Raw genomic sequence first — 21572 nt, forward strand, 5'->3', positions numbered from 1 at the left:
TCAAACCCAATCTCTCCTACAATGCCCAGAGACAACACAAGCCCAACCGTATCTCCCACTGCTGGGTCATTGTTGAGCAGGTAAGTGGGAGAGGGAAGAGAAGATTAGCCAGAAGATAACAGGACGCTACGGGAATGAATAATTTGACACTACCAATTACTGCCAGTTTCTCAGCAGCCGAGACACTGTTGGAGGAGCATTTTCTTTTTGATGAGTGTATTTTTTTCTTTCTAGAACTTCCCCATGCCGTACCTGAATGAATCTGTGCATCCAGCTCTCTGCCCAACTGGACTGGAAGACCATTCACCTATTCGTGCCTCCAATAATTATATTCATCTTCCTTACCCATTCATTCTTCGACGAGACATTAAGCTCAATTCAATACTTCAGATGAACGTTAAAGTTTAAAGAGGGGCAGGCAGTTCTCCTGATGTACTGGCAAACATTCCTTCCTCAACCAACACCACCAAAAATAGATTAAATAGTCATTTCCCTCATTACTATTTGTGGAACCATGCTGTGTGCAAAATGGCTGACATGTTGGCTCCATAACACCAGTCCTCCAAAAGTTATGATGTGGAGATGCCGGTGATGGACTGGGGTTGACAATTGTAAACAATTTTACAACACCAAGTTATAGTCCAACAATTTTATTTTAAAATTCACAAGCTTTCGGAGGCTTCCTCCTTCCTCAGGTGAATGTCTTCCTCACATTCACCTGAGGAAGGAGGAAGCCTCCGAAAGCTTGTGAATTTTAAATAAAATTGTTGGACTATAACTTGGTGTTGTAAAATTGTTTACAAATCTCCAAAAGTTAATTCATCATATAAAGCACTTTAAGGCATTCAGGAAATGTTATAGGGTGTTATAGAAATATAAATATCTCTCTCAATCTTTCTATCTCTTCCTTTCTCTATTTCTTTCTTCCATTCTTTTATTTCTATATTTACCTAAACATCACTTCTCCAGAACAGCCCGTAATCCTTTACCTTCTTACTTACTCAGTCCCCACCTAAAATTCTTACCAAAACCCACATTCTTCTTCCTTATTCATTGACCAAGCCATTCCTGGGAGTCTTCCAGTACAATTCACTTCCATTCACCTTTGTTCTTCTCCAACATATTCCATATTCTTTTCTCTTTGCCCAGATTTCTCTCCTTCAATTTAATCTTCATACTTCATACCAACATGTCACTCTGAACGAGCGATGCTCCCTTACCCCATTACCACCAATCCTAAATCTGATATTAAAGATGTCCTGATGACAAACACTAATCCTGATGGTAACATTGAATTTATCCTAATGGGAAATATTGCTAGTAATACTGACCTCAACCCCTGTGGTAATGTCAGTACTATTAAACCTAATATTAATGCTGCTGTTATTACTGACCCTAATCCCAGTGGTAATAAGAGTGCTGTCAAACCCCACTCCAATATTAATGCTGCTGTTATTACTAATCCTAATCCCGATGGTAATGAGATGCTGTAAAACTCCACTCTAATATTAATGCTGCTGTTATTACTAATCCTAATCCCAATGGTGATGAGATACTGTAAAACCCCACTCTCATATTAATGCTGCTGTTATTACTAATCCTAATCCCAATGGTAATGAGATACTGTAAAACCCCACTCTCATATTAATGCTGCTGTTATTACTAATCCTAATCCCAATGGTGATGAGATGCTGTAAAACCCCACTCTAATATTAATCCTGCTGTTATTACTAATCCTAATCCCAATGGTGATGAGATGCTGTAAAACCCCACTCCAATATTAATGCTGCTGTTATTACTAATCCTAATCCCAATGGTAATGAGATGCTGTAAAACCCCACTCATATTAATGCTGCTGTTATTACTAATCCTAATCCCAATGGTAATGGGATGCTGTAAAACCCCACTCTCATAGTAATGCTGCTGTTATTACTAATCCTAATCCCAATGGTAATGAGATGCTGAAAAACCCCACTCTAATATTAATGCTGCTGTTACTACTGAGCGTAACCTCAGTGGCAATAAAATGCTTTTGGTGAAATTTTTGTTACTGTGGAATCTAATCCTGGTGGTAATGATACTCTTACTTCTACCTCTAACTATAAAACTGTCTTTGAAACCTCAACTGTGCTAGTAGCCACTCACGTTTTAAAATGTTGTGTATGTATAAACTTGTTTCAATGGTATTGGACTGACGAGGGGTTATCGGGATGTGGGTTGAAATGTTGATGATCAGGTGTGTGGGCTGAATGTATCTCCATTGATGTCTGGATGTTAATGAACCAGCACAAGGAGCAAATCACAACTCCCAAAGAATGCAAATAAATTGCCTGAAATCCTAACACATCGGACAGCTATGGTCCAATCTGTCTGAATTGTATCCACTTGCAAAGGACCAACATGCAGAGAATTAACTGCTGATCCAGGACCCTCATTATAATATGTGCCCCATTACAATGTGGACAGTCTAATGAGTTTTTAAAAAGAAAAAGCATTCCCAATATACAGAAATACTTCAGTAACTGGAACCTTTATAACCATTCATAAATGGGGGGAGAGGGGGGTCATGTTGTGAGCATTAAATTCCGAGGAAAGTGAATCCAGGTCACAGTAACCCACAGATTGTCCCAAAATTACAAAGCGATATTGATAGATTAGGTGAATGGGCAAAACTGTGGCAAATGGAATTCAATGTAGACAAATGTGAGGTCATCCACTTTGGATCAAAAAAGGATAGAACAGGGTACTTTCTAAATGGTAAACAGTTAAAACCAGTGGATGTCCAAAGGGACCTAGGGGTTCAGGTACATAGATCATTGAAGTGTCATGAACAGGTGCAGAAAATAATCAATAAGGCTAATGGAATGCTGGCCTTTATATCTAGAGGACTAGAGTACAAGGGGGCAGAGGTTATGCTGCAGCTATACAAAACCCTGGTTAGACTGCACCTGGAGTACTGTGAGCAGTTCTGGGCACCGCACCTTCGGAAGGACATATTGGCCTTGGAGGGAGTGCAGCGTAGGTTTACTAGAATGATACCCGGACTTCAAGGGTTAAGTTACAAGGAGAGATTACACAAATTGGGGTTGCATTCACCAGAGTTTAGAAGGTTAAGGGGTGATCTGATTGAAGTTTATAAGATAGTAAGGGGAACGGATAGGGTGGATAGAGAGAAACTATTTCCACTGGTTGGGGATTCTAGGAGTAGGGGGCACAGTCTAAAAATTAGAGCCAGACCTTTCAGGAGTGAGATTAGAAAACATTTCTACACCCAAAGGGTGGTAGAAGTTTGGAACTCTCTTCCGCAATCAGCAATTGATACTAGCTCAATTGCTAAATTTAAATCTGAGATAGATAGCTTTTTGGCAATCAAAGGTATTAAGGGATATGGGCCAAAGGCAGGTATATGGAGTTAGATCACAGATCAGCCATGATCTTATCAAATGGCGGAGCAGGCACGAGGGGCTGAATGGCCTACTCCTGTTCCTATATTCCTATATCTGAACAAAGATTGTATCGCAAACAGATGAGTGAATTTTAAAATAAATTTTCAAAGTTGATTACATTTAAGACAAGACGAATTGTTGGAGATGTGGTGCGGGCTGTGCTGATTCATTACAGGGGGCTCCATGGATTCATAATCTCCCCGTTAGTGTCCGCGCTGGACAACGGAGACCGAGTGAAGCCCAGGATACTCTGGGTTTGGGAGCTGGAAATTAGTTTCGCGGTGACTCTTTGCCGAGGGGGTTCACCCGTTTGCTCGGAACGGCTTTCAGTGGTGGAGATTGTACACAGCCGAGATCCAAAGTGACTCACCCAATACCGAGTGGAAATGAGAGCTCGGTATCCGAACATTTAAACTGCTGAGAAACAGTTATAACCCAGCACTTAACAGTCTGAATGTGAAAAGTAATCAATTTTATGTAGTTATGTTTCATTTTCTTATGACATAATTTCTACGCATTGGTTTTATATCAAATAATTTATCTATTTAAATTTTAATCGCGCTCTCGTTCCGACTTTTTGAATGTTGTTGAATATGGAATTAATGTGACGCTTTGCGCGAAACACAATCACCTGACCAAACAATGGAACATGGACAGAGAAAAAATACATGCAAAGTGCAGACTGTTTAAATAAAGGGAATAAACACATACAGATTAAAGACACCGAATAAATATATACACAGTGATTAACTATACGCAGAGTTAATACACACACTGTGAAAATATACAGAATAAATATACACTCTGAACATAAACAGAGCAAATACACACACTGAATATATACAGAGTAAATACACACTATATAAAGACACACTAAATATATAGAGTAAATACACATTGAATATATAGAGTAAATACACACTGTGAATATACATAGAGTAAATACACACTGTGAATATACATAGAGTAAATACACACACTGTGAATATACATAGAGTAAATACATATCTAGAGAAAATACACACGCAGATTAAACACGCAGAGGGTAAACACATACACAGTAAATACAGTGAATACATATACAATAAATAAGGCAGAACATACACAATCAATAGAAACACAGTGAATATATCTGTATTGACAGTAAATACACACTGTCAATAGTTCACAGAGTGAATACAAACAGAGTATATATACACAATCTATACATACAGTAAATACACACACAGTAAATACAAGGTACACATAGAGTAAATACATACTGAATATATATACTGAATAATTACGTGCATATGTTAAATATATACACACTGTAAATGTACACATAAAGATGAAATGCATACTTAAGAGTAATAGCGCACACAATTAATGTATATACAATAGAATAAATACCACATTGTAACTTCATCTAATCATACGCGACCAAATAAATAATGTACAGTAAATACCACACCGTAAATATGCACCATAAATAATATAAACAGAATAAATATTACACAATAAATACACACACACAATAAATATGTTTACAGTAAATACCACAGGGGAATGCACACTTCCAGTAAATACATAGCAATAGAATAGCCATCACACACCAATAAATACATGTACAGCAGAGTAAATACTATACAATAAATACACGCACAATAAATGCACATACAACAGACTAAATGTCACATAGTAAATAAACACACAAACTGCACACATTTTATTTATTTCAATTGTTCAGACTGGGGCATTTTCTTTGGTTGGTTAATGATAGCGAAAAAGTCGAGTAAGTCTAAATTGGAATCCTACTTTATATTCTTGCTAACTTTTCGCTAACATTCGCCAATGTTAACTGGGATTTCCCCCAGTTTCTTCTGGTATCGAACAAATCGAAGCGACAGCGCCTTACCTTCCATGTTTTTGCCCTTAGACCATCTTCCTCCATTTATATTTTTGACCGCACTCGCTCCTCTTATATCTACATCGAAAAAGCTTCATTTCCTCTTTTATGCCCTTTTGTCCTCAGTGACTTTAACTCGGTGTAAAACCCGAATCACCCCAAGACTTGAAGACTGTTCTCCTATCTGAACAGGCTCTACCACCGCCCCTGCCACCCTCCCGTGCCAATCTGATAAGATCTCTCTCTCTCTCTGTTTTTTCTCTTTCCCGCCTCTAGCTTCCAACCTTTCTCCACTTCTCACAGTCCTTGCCTTTCTCTATTTTGTCAATAATTGTGGGCAATATTCCCCTAAACTCTCTTGTTCCTTCTAAGCTCCAAACCTACCATCCAAAGGCTCTTTATCCTCTATACTTTGCCACTTTGTTGAAGACAACGCTCGTTGTCTGCTCTCCTACTGCTTCATTCTCAGAAACTCCTCATCTCCCTCATCCTCCCTTCCTCTAGAACCTTCAGACTTTTAAAACCCCAGATTAACACCTCCTCATTCCTGATCTCTCTTTTTACTCTCTTCACCCTTGGCGGTGTCACGTCCTGTGTTCCTCTGCCTTGATTTCTGAATAAAAAGATGTAAATACATATCTACAGACAATAAATAACACAGAGCAATATACACCCAGGGCAAATGCATGTACAGGCCAGTAAATACACACACATAATACGAACTTACATAGATGCGCACAAAGAACGCAGACAAGTATTTTACCATAAATTAGTGTCTTTCATAAAAGACAATCCATCAAACAAGCTATCAGGGGAAATAATAAACAACGTGTTGCTCCCTTCAAAGTAATTTGGGTTTTCCCCCCCCAACAATTCCTTTCGACCTACTAGGGCAGTGTTGTTTTTTCAAAGGTAGAAATTCAAAACACTGTCACCGACCTGTGTGCAGCGGCTCTTGTCTCAATGATCGTCGGGGGAACTGATCCCACTCTCTGTGTGCGAGACACCGACCGGTTCATCTGGAGGAAATTGGCTCCTGTGAATTATAAATTGTAATTTATCCGAAGCCATTGAGCGGATTATCCTGGGGTCTGCGCCGCAGGAACCATCTGATCCGAGAGACTGAGAAACGTTGCTTTGGGCATCCTGTTAGGAACCGATTACCCGACTTGTAAAAGATAACACAAATGTTTTATATTTCCAGTGTCACAGTCATTAAAAACCTTTCCCTTTAATTTGCCCCGAACGCTTTCTTGTTTTTACTGCATTTCATACACACGAACTGAATCCTTACCATAAGCAGACAGACTCCGGGCTGTAAATGTCCCTGGTCTGATGTTAAACTGAGCTGCAATCGGATTCAAAGTCCCGTTAGCCCAAGTGTGTACCCTGGATAGCGGGGACTGTCCTGATCCCACAGACTGCAGGATAGATGGGCCCTGAAACACCCATCCAAAGGCACTCTCACACCCTGACTATTTCTAACACTCCTGCACACCCCTTCCTCTCCCAGAGGTAGTCTCCTAGCTTTTATGCAGCCCCCCTCCCCCCCGTCCCATAGGTAGATTATTTCCCACTCAGGGAATGTTCACACTCCAGATTTCCCCCTTGGCAACTATTAGAAAAGTTGTATTGGAAATATAGAGACACGTGACGATTTTATATACGGTTACAAAACTTTGCAGGAAATATAGTGCGGGTGTGAGAGGGCTGGATCTCCACCCGGCGCTCTCCTAAACTTTAAGATTAGGGCCCAAGGGAGTCGAGCTCTATATAGAAACAGAGGAGGCCATTCAGCCCCTCGATCCTGTCATGCCATTCAATTAGATCATGGCTGATCTGTATCTTAACTCCATCTACCCGCCTTTGCTCCATATCCCTTGATATCCTTGCCTAACAAAAATCTATCAATCTCAGTCTTGAAATCTCCAATTGGCCCCTTTAGGGGAGACACTGCTTAATTTCCATTATCCCTTGTGTGGAAAAAAGTGTTTCCTGATGTTGCTCCTGGGTGGCCTAGCTTTAATTTCAAGATTATGCATGTGCCCTATCTAATCCCTTTATCATTTTAAACACGAAACTCTGACCCTCTATCCAAGCTGCATACATGGAGCTCCTTTATGGCTAACCTTACTGTCAACTGGCAGTATAACTCCAATCTGAGGGCTGCATATCCAACATCAAAGATTCAGGTCTGAGCTGGTAACTACAGCTTTTGTCGTTATGCTTATCTTTTCAGCTGTTTCTTTCTCTTTCTCTTTCTTCTTCATGTCTTTATATCTTCTCTCTCACTCTTGCCACCTTTCCACCTATCTGTCTCTGTCTCTGTCTAATTCTGTCTTCTTGTTGGCTTCTTTCCGTCTATCTCTTTCTGTCTGTAATTCTCTCTGCTCATCTATGGTCTCAGTCTCTCTTACTTCAGTTCACTCTATCTCAGCTTCTCTTCTCTGCCTGTAGCTCTCTGTTCCCCTTTCTCTCTGTTCTTTTATCTATTAGCCTCCCCCTTTGTAGTCTCTCTCTCTGTCTATCTCTATCTCTGGTCCCCCTTTCTCTAACTCAGTCTATCTGCTCTGTTTGTAGTCACTCTCCCTCTGTCTCTATCTCTGTTCCCCCTTTCTCTAACTCAGTCTCTGCTCTGTTTATGGTCTCTCTATCCCTCTCTGTCTCTATCTCTCTCTCTGTTCCCCTCTTTAACTCAGTTTCTGCTCTGTTTGTGGTCTATATCCCTCTCTCTGTCTCTATCTCTCTCTCTGTTCCCCTCTTTAACTCAGTCTCTGCTCTGTATGTGGTCTCTCTATCCCTCTCTTTGTCTCTATCTCTCTGTTCCCCTCTTTCTCTAACTCAATCTCTGCTTTGTTTGTGGTCTCTCTATCGCTCTCTCTGTCTCTATCTCTCTCTGTTCCCCTCTTTAACTCAGTCTCTGCTCTGTTTGCAGTCTCTTTCTCTCTGTGTGTCTCTATCTCTCTCTCTCTCTCTGTCCCCCTCTTTCTCTAACCCAGTCTCTGCTCTGTTTGCAGTCTCTTTCTCTCTGTGTGTCTCTATCTCTCTCTCTCTGTCCCCCTCTTTCTCTAACCCAGTCTTTGCTCTGTTTGCAGTCTCTTTCTCTCTCTCTGTCCCCCTCTTTCTCTAACCCAGTCTTTGCTCTGTTTGCAGTCTCTTTCTCTCTGTGTGCCTCTATCTCTCTCTCTGTCCCCCCCCCCCTTCCCTTTCTCTAACCCAGTCTCTGCTCTGTTTGTAGTCTCTCTCTCTCTCTCTGATATTATTTCTCAGCCTCTCTGTTCTGTCGGTAAAGAGCCTGTAGTTTGTGTTTGATCAATTCAAACCCCCCTTCCCACTTGAGTTCTGATTGGCTGAGTCGGGGAGAGAAGGATCTCCGTAATTAAGTAGATAATCTTGGATGAGAGGAGCTCCATTTCACATCAACCCCTTCACCCATGGTAACTTTACACAACAGAACCTGTCTTCAGATGGCCCCGTCCTTCTGAGGAATCCGCCATCGCATTCTCCCTCTTTCCGTGGGATTCACCTCTGATTATTGTGATAACTATTCCCTGGGACGATGGTTCCTCAGGACACGTTCCACTCACTCTTACTCTTGAGCATCTACCTAAAGCTATGCCAAGCCTGGTAAGTGAAGCCTCCGGGGGGGGGGGGGTGGGGGGAGGCACGGCGAAGCTCTGTGTCTCGGTCTGTGTCCCCACACTTGTTCTCTCATCGTTCCGCGTTGCTGCTGCTTACTGATCAGTTATCCTTCAAATAGAAATTCTGGCATTTTAGTGCCTTTTACCCCAATTCCCACTCCCCGTCACATGATGGGCCAATACCAAAGGTTATCAGCTTAAGTTTTCAGACAAACTTTAATGAGCGGGGAGGGGAGAGGAGCAATCTCCTCGGAGGCCGTTTGAAGGATTTAAGACAAGAAAGAAACCCCCCCAAAAAATCCCAAATATTTTCGGAGGGCAAAGTTGGGAGCTTTCTACAACTTAATCGTTTGGCTCTTGTTTTTTCAGGTCAGTGAATAATTTTCTTATGACTGGTCCAAAGGTAAGAGAGTTTCTTTTTGATCTTCTTTAAATTAATAAATTATAATAACACTGGGAAATTCTTTTTTAAAATAATAATAAATGATAACGAGTGAGTCCTCGGTGTTCGTGTATTTTGCGGGTCTAATGTGGAGATTTTTAAACAAGTGTCGCATCTCACATTCTGGGCACCGTCCCCTTGATCTAAATCTGAGCCTTCTCCCGACAAACTGGTTTTAAATTCATTTGATAAACGGAATGGAGGAGGGGAGAAATAAAAATTGGTTATTTTGAATAATTGGACGAAATTATTTCCTTTGAGGAACTGACGGGAGTCAGTTAAAGAGCTGAGTGTACCAAACATTTAAATAGAGAGTTACCAGCAATCCTGGACACTTCAGCGGGTAAAGCCGGAGAGACATCACTCCCCTCTCCTCCTTACAGATCACTAGTAGGGTCTTTGTGAATATTGGAGACATCTTCAACAATCTACAATTTCGTTGCTTTGGGACCCGATTGATTTAAAGAGGGTGGTCCAATCTCACAGGACCCCGCGACTCTGAATTCCACAGCCTGTATCTCGAGGGTTTTATCGAATTAATAACCGTCCGTGTCTCCATTAACGAGATATATAGACCTATATCTGTACTGTTTTTATGGAACCCGATATTTGCTATATAAATAACTAATGCAGATCGAGGCTGAACTTTCCATTAATCGGTTGTTCCTATTTAATACCAGTTTCCCTTCTCAGCCCTGAATATAAACATATAATACATTTCTGTTAGGTGTATATTTTTGTGGGATCTATCATCTGACGAGTGCCATTTCCCACTTACTGTATGAGGCCTTTTGCTAATCATTTCCATTATGAAACCGCCCCGGGCCTCCTAATCTGGGGTTTTCCGATTTAAGAAAGCGGAGATGGGCTGGTGGAAGATTAGCAGCTGTAAAGAATCTGTGCCTTTCCCTGCTGCCCACAGGGAATGTTGTGACTCTTCCATGCGATCTTCACCGACAGAGTACAGGCCTGAGAAAGGGAACGGGTACCAATTACAGTATAAATAGCAAGAACCGATCAACCCAATGTTTAACCTCGATTTGCATTAATCGCCAACATACAACGGAATACCTGGGGTTCTGGAGACTGGAGACCTTACTCCAAGAGAAGGGGGGTTAGTAGAGGGGCTGGCTGTGATGTCCCGTGTTTGTCTCCTTTACTAAGTAAATGGGGTGGGTTTGGAGTTTTGGCCCTGGTCCTGATTTGCTGGGTCTCCTGCTCTAGGTAGATGGGGTGGGTTTGGGCCCTGGTCCTGATTTGCTGGGACTCCTGTTCTAAGTAGATGGGGTGGGTTTGGGCCCTGGTCCTGATTTGCTGGGTCTCCTACTCTAGGTAGATGGGGTGGGTTTTGGACCAGGTTCTGAGCTGCTGGGTCTCCTACTCTAGGTAGATGGGATGGGTTTTGGACCAGGTTCTGAGCTGCTGGGTCTCCTGCTCTAAGTAGATGGGGTGGGTTTGGGCCCTGGTCCTGATTTGCTGGGACTCCTGTTCTAAGTAGATGGGGTGGGTTTTGGACCAGGTTCTGAGCTGCTGGGTCTCCTGCTCTAGGTAGATGGGACGGGTTTGTGCCCTGATTCTGACGTGCTGTGTTTGCTTGCCGCAGGCCTATCTGATTTACTCCAGCAGTGTAGCAGCAGGAGCCCAGAGTGGGATTGAGGAATGCAAACACCAATTCGCTTGGGACCGCTGGAACTGCCCCGAGAGAGCCCTGCAGCTCTCCACACACAGCGGCCTGAGGAGCGGTAAGACGTGTTCGGTTTAAGTCCAGGACAGTAAAATGTAATCCGGGATCCGTATCATTACCTCTGCATCTCCAGCTAGCGGCAGTGACCCTCCCCATCCCCAGGCTATCAGCGGAACGAGCCTCTCAAGACACAGGACCGTCTGTGCACATGCTTCACACCACTGCATACCTACTGAGAGGAAAGGAGGCAATCTTTAATACAAATCAAACTCTAAATCTGTGCATTTTCTAATTGCACGACAGCAATGTACAAGTATCAGACACACTGCTATCAACAGATGTGCACATACAGCATTGACTCAGGCTGCAAAGCGTAACTCCCTCCTACTTTTTCTCAAAAGCAAAATACTGCGGATGCTTGAAATCTGAAATAAAAACAGTAAATGCTGGAAATACTCAGCAGGTCAGGCAGCATCTGTAGAGGAAGAAACAGAGCTAACGTTTCAGGTCAATGACTTTCCTCAGAATACCTGGGGTTCTTAATATTAGCTGCGAAGTATCTTTCTCTGGCCTGCTGAGTGTTTCCAGCATTTTCCGTTTCTTTTTCCGACTTTTCCTCTTTTTCCCCTCTCCCTTCTTTACATACCTCTGTCTGTGTTTCTTTTTCTTTCTCTCTCTCGGTTGTATAATACTGTGTGTATATCTATTGCTCAGCTCTGCCTTTCAGTTTCACTCGCGCTTTATGCCAGGCTCTGTCTGTATGTCTGGTCACCACATTACAGGAAAGATGCACTGGAGAGGGTACAGAGGAGATTTAGAAGAATGTTGCCAGGGCTGGAGAATTTTAGCTATGAGGAAAGATTGGATAGGCTGGGGTTGTTTTCTTTTGAACAAAGGAGGCTGAGGGGAGATTTAATTGAGGTGTATAAAATTATGACAGGACTAGATAAAGTGGATAGGGAGGACCTATATTAGTAGAGGGGTCAGTGATTAAGGGGCATAGATTTAAAGTAATTGGTAGAAGGATTAGAGGGGAGCTGAGGAGAAAATGTTTCACCCGGAGGGTGGAGGGGGTCTGGAACTCACTGCCTGAGAGGGTGGTAGAGGCAGAAACCCTCAATTCAAAGTACTTGGATGTGCACTTGAAGTGCCGTAACCTACAGGGCTACAGACCAACAGACCAAGTGCTGGAAAGTGGGATTAAACTGGATAGCTCTTTTTCGGCCGGCATTGATACAATGGGCTGAATGGCCTCCTTCTGTGCCGTAACTTTCTATGATTCTATGATGTCCGCCTCAAACTGTATTTCCTGTTTGTATCTCTCTGTCTACCTGTCTCTTCATGTATTTTTTTCTTTCTATGTCTTTTTCTGTCCCTATTTGTCTGCCTTTATTTGTATTTTCCGGCTTATAATCTATCTCTTTCCCTGTATGTATGCTTCTATCGGTATTTTTCTGTTTGTTTGTATCTCTCTGTGTCCCTGTATGCCTGCCTTGTAGGAGCATAAGAACAGCAGTAGGCCATTCAGCCCCTCGAACTTGTTCCATCATTCATTGAGATCATGGCTGATCTGTACCTCAACCCTATTTACCTGCCTTGACTCCATATCCTTGGATATTTCTGTCTATCACTCTGTCTCTCTGCTTCTTTCTGTATTTGTCTGTTTCTCTCTCTTTGCTTCTTTCTGTATTTGTCTGTCTGTATGCCTCTCTGAATCATCACAATAGCCTCACCAAGACTTACGATAGACTCTACTCAGACTGGTAGGATACCATCCCCTCTTTAAATCCTCTGCTCTGCGTCCATCTTCTGTTGGATTTTCCTTTATCCTTTTTTCTTCATCTTCGCCACCTCGTTCTCTCTCGCCACTCTCCCGTTATTCACCTGCTCATTCTCACTCTGACTCCCACTCGTCAACCTCCATTTCTTTCTTACTTTCTCTCTTGATGTCCTACCTGCAGATTACGCGTCCCTGACACATCTTAACCGGATAATATAAATCGAGACACAGGACAGTTATTTGGACGTGTTGTGGACATTATTTAAGTTGAATGAAATAAGTGAGGTGACGTGAATTCATTTATACCGACAGCAAACCGGGAGGCCGCCTTTGTCCACGCCATTAGTTCGGCGGGAGTGATGTACACATTAACCAGAAACTGCAGTTTGGGAGATTTTGATAACTGTGGATGTGACGATTCGAGGAATGGACAATTGGGTAAGTGTTGGCCACTAATATCTGCGATGTATTGGATGAGGACTGTTGCTGCAGTGGCGATGGCCGCAATAACCGTGTGGCCGATGCTTGCTTGGTGCAGGAGGACAGGGCTGGCTGTGGGGAGGATGCAGCGATAACGTTGGCTTTGGAGAGACCATTTCCAAACAGTTTGTTGACGCACTGGAGACCGGACAGGACGCGAGAGCCGCCATGAACCTGCACAACAACGAGGCCGGCAGGAAGGTAAAGTTCACTCATCTTCACCAATGTCTGGGCTATGTCGCCCACACCACCTGCAGCCCGGACAACCTTAAAATTAGAGCCAGAAGCGAAATCAGGAAACACTTTTTCACATAAAGGGTAGTGTCTTCAGCTATTTAGGGCCTACGCTCTGGAATTCCCTCCCTAAACCTCTCCGCCTCTCTACCTCTCTTTCCTTTAAGATACTCCCTAAAACCTATCTCTTTGACCAAGCTTTTGTTCACCTGTTCTAATATCTCCTAGGTGGCTCGATGTCAAATTTTGTTTGATAACGCTCCTGTGCAGCGCCTTGGGATTTAATACTAGGTTAAAGATGCTATATAAATGCAAGTTGTTGTTGTTGGGGAAATCTGGAACTCTGTCCCCCAAGAGGCTGGGGATGCTGGGGGTAAATTGGAGCTTTCAAGACTGAGATCGATAAATTTTTGTTGGGTAAAAGATCAAGGGATCTGGAGCTAAGTCGCATAAATGGAGTTGAGGTACAGATCAGCCATGATCTAATTGAATGGCAGAACAGGCTCGAAGGGCTGAATGGCCTCCTCCTGTTCCTAATTTTCCTATAGGTAAACCTGTCCTAAGCAGTCTGCATATCTACCAATTCATCCGTATGAGATAGAGTGATATCACATACATGCATTTCTCTCTCTGAAAATTTATCATGCAGAACAGTTTAGGTTGTTGTCCAGTCTTTGACACTATAGAACAACAGTCTTCTGTCAATGACGTGTCTGAGACCAACAACAGATTGATCGGTTGACTGTAATATAAAGTATAGCCTGGATGCTGATTCAGCTCTTGCCAAGGTAAACAAAAATATTTATACCCTGCATTCTCTGACAGCACTGATCCAAATTGACTGGTTAACCAAGATTGGATGTCCCAAAAATTAACCCAATTGTTGGGACATCCAATCTTGGTTAACCAAAGTTGTGTGTATAATTATTTCACTCTCATCAGTTTACTTGCAACACTAGGTTAGATTTAATCATGGAATCATAGAATCATAGAAAGGTTACAGCATGGAAGGAGGCCATTTGGCCCATCGAGTCAGTGCCAGCTCTATGCAAGAGCAATCCAGCTAGTCCCACTCCCCCACCCTATCCCTGCAGCCCTGCAAATTTTGTACTTTCAAGTAATTATCCAGTTCCCTTTTGAAGGCCATGATTGAATCTGCCTCCACCACCTCCTCGGGCAGTGCATTCCAGATCCTAACCATTCGCAGTGTAAAAAGTTTTTCCTCATGTCACCTTTGGTTCTTTTGCCAATCACCTTAAATCTATGCCCTCTGGTTCTTGACCCTTCCACCAATGGGAACAGTTTCTCTCTATCTACTCTGTCTAGACCCTTCATGATTTTGAATACCTCTATCAAATCTCCTCGCAACCGTCTCTGTTCCAAGGAGAACAACCCCAGCTTCTCCAGTCTATCCATGTAACTAAAGTCTCTCATCCCTGGAATCATCTAGTAAATCTCTTCTGCACCCTCTTTAAAGCCTTCACATCTTTCCTAAAGTGCGGTGCTCAGAATTGGACACAATACTCCAGTTGTGGTCGAACCAGTGTTTTATAAAGGTTCATCATGCCTCTATTTATAAAGCCCAGGATCCCGTATGCTTTTTTAACTGCTTTCTCAACCTGCCCTGCCACCTTCAACATATACCCCCAGATATCTCTGTTCCTGTACCCCTTTTAGAATTGTGCCCTCTGGTTTATATTGCCTCTCCTCGTTCTTCCTACCAAAATGTATCGCTTTGCATTTTTCTGCATTAAATTTCATCTGCCACATGTTCGCCCATGCCACCAACCTGTCTACATCCTCTTGAAGTCTATCACTATCCTCCTCACTGTTCACTACCCTTCCAAGTTTCGTGTCATCTGCAAATTTTGAAATTGTGCCCTGTATACCCAAGTCCAAGTCATTAATATATAGCAAGAAAAGCAGTGGAACCAGCAGCGACCCCTGGGGTACACCACTGTACACCTCCCCCCAGTCCGAAAAACAATCGTTCACCACTACTCTCTGTTTCCTGTCCCTTAGCATTGCTGTATTCATGTTGCTACTGCCCTCTTTATTCCATGGGCCGCAATCTTGATGACAAGATGCGGTATTTTATCAAACGCCTTTTGAAAGTCTATATTCACCACATCAACTACATTGCCCTCATCTACCCTCTCTGTTACCTCATCAAAAAACTCTATCAGGTTAGTTAAACACGATTTGCCTTATAGATGCCTAATAGATGAGTAATTCAAATTATTCACTATATTGAAGAGGGATGTTTTCCAAACTGTTTAGATAAACAGGGTCCTGCTCACACCTCCACCCCCCACCCCAACCCCTCACATATACCCACTTCGGTGTAGATCTCCCGTGGCATTGCTCATGGTGAGTTATAAGCAATGCAAGGGCGAGAAAACAATATGCTGCTGAAAGAGCTTGGAAAGAAGTTTGAGAGAGATATGCCCAGGGACAGTGAAGTGAGTCTTTAAATGTTTTTTAAAAATTGGTTGCCCGAGAAATTGTAGACAATCATGATTTTTTGGTTGTGCGATGGACAATGTTGGGGAAGAAATGTGCTCTGGATGTGAAACTGTGTACATCCAACACATGGTTTCTCGATTACAATTTACGTGCCTTGCCTGCCTATATGTAAAACTTCTGTGTCACATTTGAAAACAAATTACAAATCAAAAATAGGCACTCAGCAACCGCTACCAATAAAAAGGTGAACCAATCAAATCACTCCAAATATATTTTGAAGAGCCTCTAGATCCCTATTTTGGGTTCTGTATTAATCTGAGGATTTGCTAGTACTAATCAAGTTTGTAACATAATAATGATGTAAACATGCAAAAATGTAGAAGAAAATGATTAAACCTTGCTATTCAGTGGCTGTTTCTATGTTTGGAATGCTCCTAACAATGTTTGGTGCCTGCGTTTGTGAAGTTCACCCCCTCTCGTTAGGCTTTCTGGCAATTGCCCAAGAACAGGTACAGCCAGTTCTAAATGATAAAACTGGCTCTCCAATTAACACTCCAATTTCAGTGTCTTCCTCCAGAACAGTAGCTTTCGGGTTAATATTTTGAATCATCTGGGATTCATGCAGATTCCCAGATGTATTATCATCAATTGAAGATACTCCTGCTAGCAGCCTACAGCGTCCATACAACTTCTAAAAAATATTCTTGAAGGCAAGCCTGGCCATTCACAGAGCATGCCAGGACTTGCTGTTTAAAAACCATGTTCTTGCCCCACCCATGGAAAACTGCTGAGAATATAAACTTCCAGAGAAAACCATTTGTAGGAGTAATCAGAATTTGTTTTGTTTCGTATAAACCACCAGAATAATATAAAGCGTGAACTGTTCAACTTTTTCTGAAGTAACTGAAAGCAAAAATGGGTATACTAATGGCTGTCCCATAACTACAATCACTAAGTACAGCTGAGGAAGAAACCAATAAGTGGGAAATGGCTTGGAACAAGTCTTTATATGTTGTAATGCATTCCAAATAGTTGCAATAGCTGCATCTCTTTTATTCATGTTTATATGAACAATAGTTATTTTTCAGTTCTGCTCTAAACAGTAATAACTTCTGGACAAACTGTACCATTATTTAAGTTTTGGAGGGAAGTTCTGGATTAAAAATGCTAAATTTAAAATATTCTACCAAAATGTTCTGCTTAAATACATTAAGTACTGCTCCAGACATATTTGGTAAAGAAGAAAAGATGCACATAAGAAAGGGTTAGGCTAATATATTTCTTTGCCTTCACTATAAAAAAAAACCCTCAGTGGAAAGACAATAAAGATCAAAAGCTACTTTCCCCTATTGCATGACGAGATTTATTTGTGGTACGTGAGGGAATAAATGTATCTATCTACCTACCTAAGAAAAATATTACTTAGTTGTTTAGTTGTTAACCAGGAACTAATCAAAAACACTAATTTCACTGTCTCTGGGAAGAACTCTTATAAACTTATTTTCCAAATTCACTGGAATGTGCACTCCTCCCCATCCCACACTGCATTTATACGAGAGAGAGAGAGAGAGAGAGAGAGCTCTCAACTAATATTAGCAGAACACATGCTACCCAGAGATCAAATTTAGGATTTAGGATTGCAGTATTCTATATTATTCCACCATATGAAAAAGTAAAACCATAGTTAAATTACTAATAATTTGTTACAGTCTGCCTTCTTTTCACTTTTTAAACACAATTTAAAATAAGCATCAAGTCATCTCTTACCCCTTTCTGTTGACAAAGAGAGCTGCCAGCTGTGAAACAAACACCCCCATGATGTGGTGGCAGGTTGGTGTTGACTGGAGTCCTCTCCCTGCAACAGTTTCCCCTTTTTGCCAAAATTTCACACCTCATTGTGGTCCTGGATTTCACACATTAATGAAGGAAGTCTTTACATTGCATGTTTAAGATTTTTAAACTATAGAAGAGAACTATTTGGACACACATCTTCTATGCCACAAGAAAATTTTACATTGGAACTTTTCTGTTATGGAAGAAAGTTGAGAAAAGGCCAAAATACTCATGCTGCATTCTTAGTGCAGTCCTAAGAACTGTATCCAAATGAAAGTTGGTATCCACTTAGAACCCTAGATACAATTGGGCTATGGTGACCAACTATTGACTCTCCTCTTTGTTGTGAGGTAAGTAAGGAGGGTCTTTTTGGGGTCAAATTGACTTCAAGATAATATGCCTGGAAATGGAAGGTCGGAGCCAAGTCATAACAGACTCAGTAATCCAGCACTCAGACTCTGTTGAACGACCAGCCAGCCTGCTCATTAAAGGAGTCTGGAAGGGTGGATCCTGTTATTGGGAAGTTGGGATTATCCACAGTTGTCCCCAGATAACCCTGCAAGCCACTGCCTTCGTTGGTAAGAGATTCTTAGCTGGACAAGCAATGGAAAGCTTACCAGTACTTAGTAAATAGTGTAGTTTTACCGACTTAAGTTTCAGCGATGTCCTGTGTGTGCTTAGGCTTCCAAATGCCTTGGCTTTTGCCAACCTATGGACTTGGATAACTGGAATGTGTCCCTACAAGGAAAGAGTGTGCACTTCATGTAGGACAAACAGAAACTCTACCTGTGTGGAGTTCTCAGTAGTTTGGTTTGTAAACTCAAGCGTGGGATTCTGTGCATATCAGATACTCAGCAGACTCAAATAAAACCTTTGGTTTTGGCCAGTCCTTGAATTAGGATGCTCTTGCCTTCTTTATTCCACTTTAGGTGAAGGCCTTTATCTGAAATGCTAAACTATTTTTTTCTCTTTTCAGATGTTTACAGACCTGATGCGCATTTCAGTTTTTATTTCAGATTTCCAACATTGAGAATTTCCTTTTCTTTTTATCCCCTCTCTTGATTATTGCCTGAGGGGCTCCTCATCTCTTGTGTCCCATAAAATGCAGGCCTTGTTGGTCAGAACAATGAACAGGAGCTGAATTGACAATAGTTCTGTTTATAAAAGCTGGAATGTTTAAAAATAATGATTTCGATCACAGTGAATTTAAAAAGCAATGAAATGAAAAACACAAGTCAGATTGATTAGCTCCCATTGAAACCCTTCTGTGTAAATGAAAATATTGGATCAGTAGATACTCTGCTTTTCCCAAAATGTAGGCATCTTGTGAGGGTCTCCCATTATTATAGAGTCTGAGTGCTGCAGCTCCTGTTTCTTGCAATGTCCTTATATTATACAATATCCACATGCATTTAAGTAGAGTGCTACAGCACATTAAGTGCCAGTGCATAATACCGGAGACTGGTAGACTGTTGAATCTCACATATATTTTCCCAAAACAACCTCAACTGTGCAAATTTAGGGAGGCACAAGCAAACACCAGATATATAGGGAGTGAAGAAGAGAAAAATTGGAGAGAATGATTACCCACAAGCGGCTTTTGGACATCTCCTGGTAGGTAGTTACATTGCAATATTAGCAATGAAGTATTGGCCAGCCTCATGCTTATCCTCATGGTTAGCAAAGCTATGTGGTGTGGGGTGACTTAAGAGGAGAAAGGTCAGAAAAAGACCAAGGGGCTCATTTGAGATCAGCAACGTCATCCAGACTGAGTATTTTGCAGCAATCTCAACCCATTTCAGCCATGCCCTGTGATCACTGAGCAAGAAAGGCTGCTTCATGTAGTCAAGCAAACACAGTAAAAGTCCAGACGACAGCATGGTTCCTGAATGTTATGCTACCTGGCCCTGCCTCAGTCACCTGGTCCCATTCCCTCATCTCACTCAACCATTGGTAGCTTTGAGAAAACCATTGTTTTCTTAAATCACAGATACATACACTATCATCCATGACTGTGGCTCAGTTGATAGCACTCTGAGGTCAGAAGGTTGTGGATTCATGTCCCACCCCAGAGACTTGAGTATAATAATCTAGGCTGACACTTCAGTGCAGTACTGAGGAAGTGCTGCATTGTTGGAGGTGTTGTCTTTCAGATGAGACCTTAAACCAAGGCCCCCGACTGCCCTCTTAGGTGGACGCAAAAGATTCCGTAGCACTATTTTGAAGAAGAGCAGTGGAGGTATCCTTGGTGTCCTGGCCAATATTTATTCCTCAATCAACATCACTAAAACAGATTACTTGGTCGTTATCTCATTGCTGTTTGTGGGACCTTGCTGTGCGCAAATTGGCTGCCACGTTTCCTACATTACAACAATGACTGCACTTCAAAAGTACTTAATTGGCTGTAAAGCGCTTTGGGGTGTCCTGAGGTCGTGAAAGGCGCTATGTAAATGCAAGTTCTTTTCTTTACACACTAAAACAGTGTGTAATTATATCAGCATCGTTTTTTTGTATTTATTGAATAGATGGTAAATTTTAAAATCTTTATTCCTCAGGCAGTTAAAGGCACAATGAAGCGAACCTGTAAATGCCATGGTGTGTCTGGAAGCTGCACTACACAGACCTGCTGGCTTCAACTACCTGAATTCCGAGAGGTGGGAAATTACCTGAAGGAAAAGTATCACAAAGCCCTGAAAGTTGATCTTCTTAAAGGGGCGGGCAACAGCGCTGCCAGCAGGGGTGCAATTGCCGAAACCTTCAGCGCCATTTCCAAGAAAGAGCTGGTTCACCTGGAGGATTCCCCGGATTACTGCCTGGAAAACAAGACCCTGGGTCTACAGGGAACGGAAGGGAGGGAGTGTGTCAAAAAGGGTAAACACCTGAGCAAGTGGGAGAAGCGGAGCTGCAAGAGGCTGTGTGGGGATTGCGGGCTGGCAGTGGGGGAGAGGCGAGCACAGATGATGAGCAGCTGCAACTGCAAATTCCACTGGTGCTGCGCGGTGAAGTGTGAACAGTGCCGGAAAACCATCACCAAATATTTCTGCGTTAAGAAGGACAAGAAATCCAGGAATGAGAGTGCCTCAAAGAGGAAGGAAGCACGAGTTGGCAGGAGGCACTAAGGCCGTCCCTTGAATTGGTATTCCCTTTGGGTGACAATAAAATAGACTATTAAAAAAAAATGGCAACCCTTCTTGGTCTCAAATTGGCCAACGTTAGCAAAGCGATAAGTAGATGTAAAAAGAAGCACTGTGCCCCCTTTAAGAAGATGGGCAGATTTCTTTCGGTCATATAGCATTGTTCTATTTTTTTGAAGTGTTGCAAGATATAAAGCAACTAAGAAAACAACAAACAGTAAGTACAACAGTGCAGTTACTGGTGATGTAGTGGGTTATTGGGCTGCATTTCAAGCTATAGTAAAACATACACCAGCGACGTGATTAAGACCAATTATCTCTTGTTGGTTTTCCAAGACTGGCATTCAGAACCTTCACAAGTCACATATTCATCTTACTATGTTTGCCAACTTCATTTTTTGACTTTTTTTCCCTCTCCATTTTCCACAATGTTATCCCCCACTTTAGCTTATTTCTCTAACACCGCAACGTCATCCAGCGGTTGAGACAGTGGCCACTTGGTTTTTACCCAGATCCTCTGTCAGTTCCACTCTGTGCTACTAGG

General features: G+C 42.1%; 1 protein-coding gene across 1 annotated transcript; it reads left to right on the forward strand.

Moving 5' to 3' along the window:
- Positions 1–8923: 8923 nt before the first annotated feature.
- On the forward strand, positions 8924–21013 carry wnt8b (wingless-type MMTV integration site family, member 8b). Its single transcript, XM_067972376.1, has 6 exons — positions 8924–8961; positions 9345–9378; positions 11021–11159; positions 13194–13319; positions 13420–13562; positions 20450–21013. The coding sequence occupies exons 2-6, from the start codon at positions 9364–9366 to the stop codon at positions 21011–21013; spliced, it is 987 nt and encodes a 328-aa protein (XP_067828477.1). The 5' UTR covers positions 8924–8961; positions 9345–9363.
- The last annotated feature ends 559 nt before the right edge of the window (positions 21014–21572 follow it).

Source organism: Heptranchias perlo, chromosome 36 (assembly GCF_035084215.1).
Source record: "Heptranchias perlo isolate sHepPer1 chromosome 36, sHepPer1.hap1, whole genome shotgun sequence".
Classification (NCBI taxonomy): Eukaryota; Metazoa; Chordata; class Chondrichthyes; order Hexanchiformes; family Hexanchidae; genus Heptranchias; species Heptranchias perlo.

Coding starts and splice junctions, on each gene's coding strand:
- wnt8b (XM_067972376.1), top strand. Junction 11,160..13,193: donor ACACAGCGGCCTGAGGAGCG/GTAAGACGTGTT, acceptor TTATACCGACAG/CAAACCGGGAGGCCGCCTTT. Junction 13,320..13,419: donor TTCGAGGAATGGACAATTGG/GTAAGTGTTGGC, acceptor TGCTTGGTGCAG/GAGGACAGGGCTGGCTGTGG.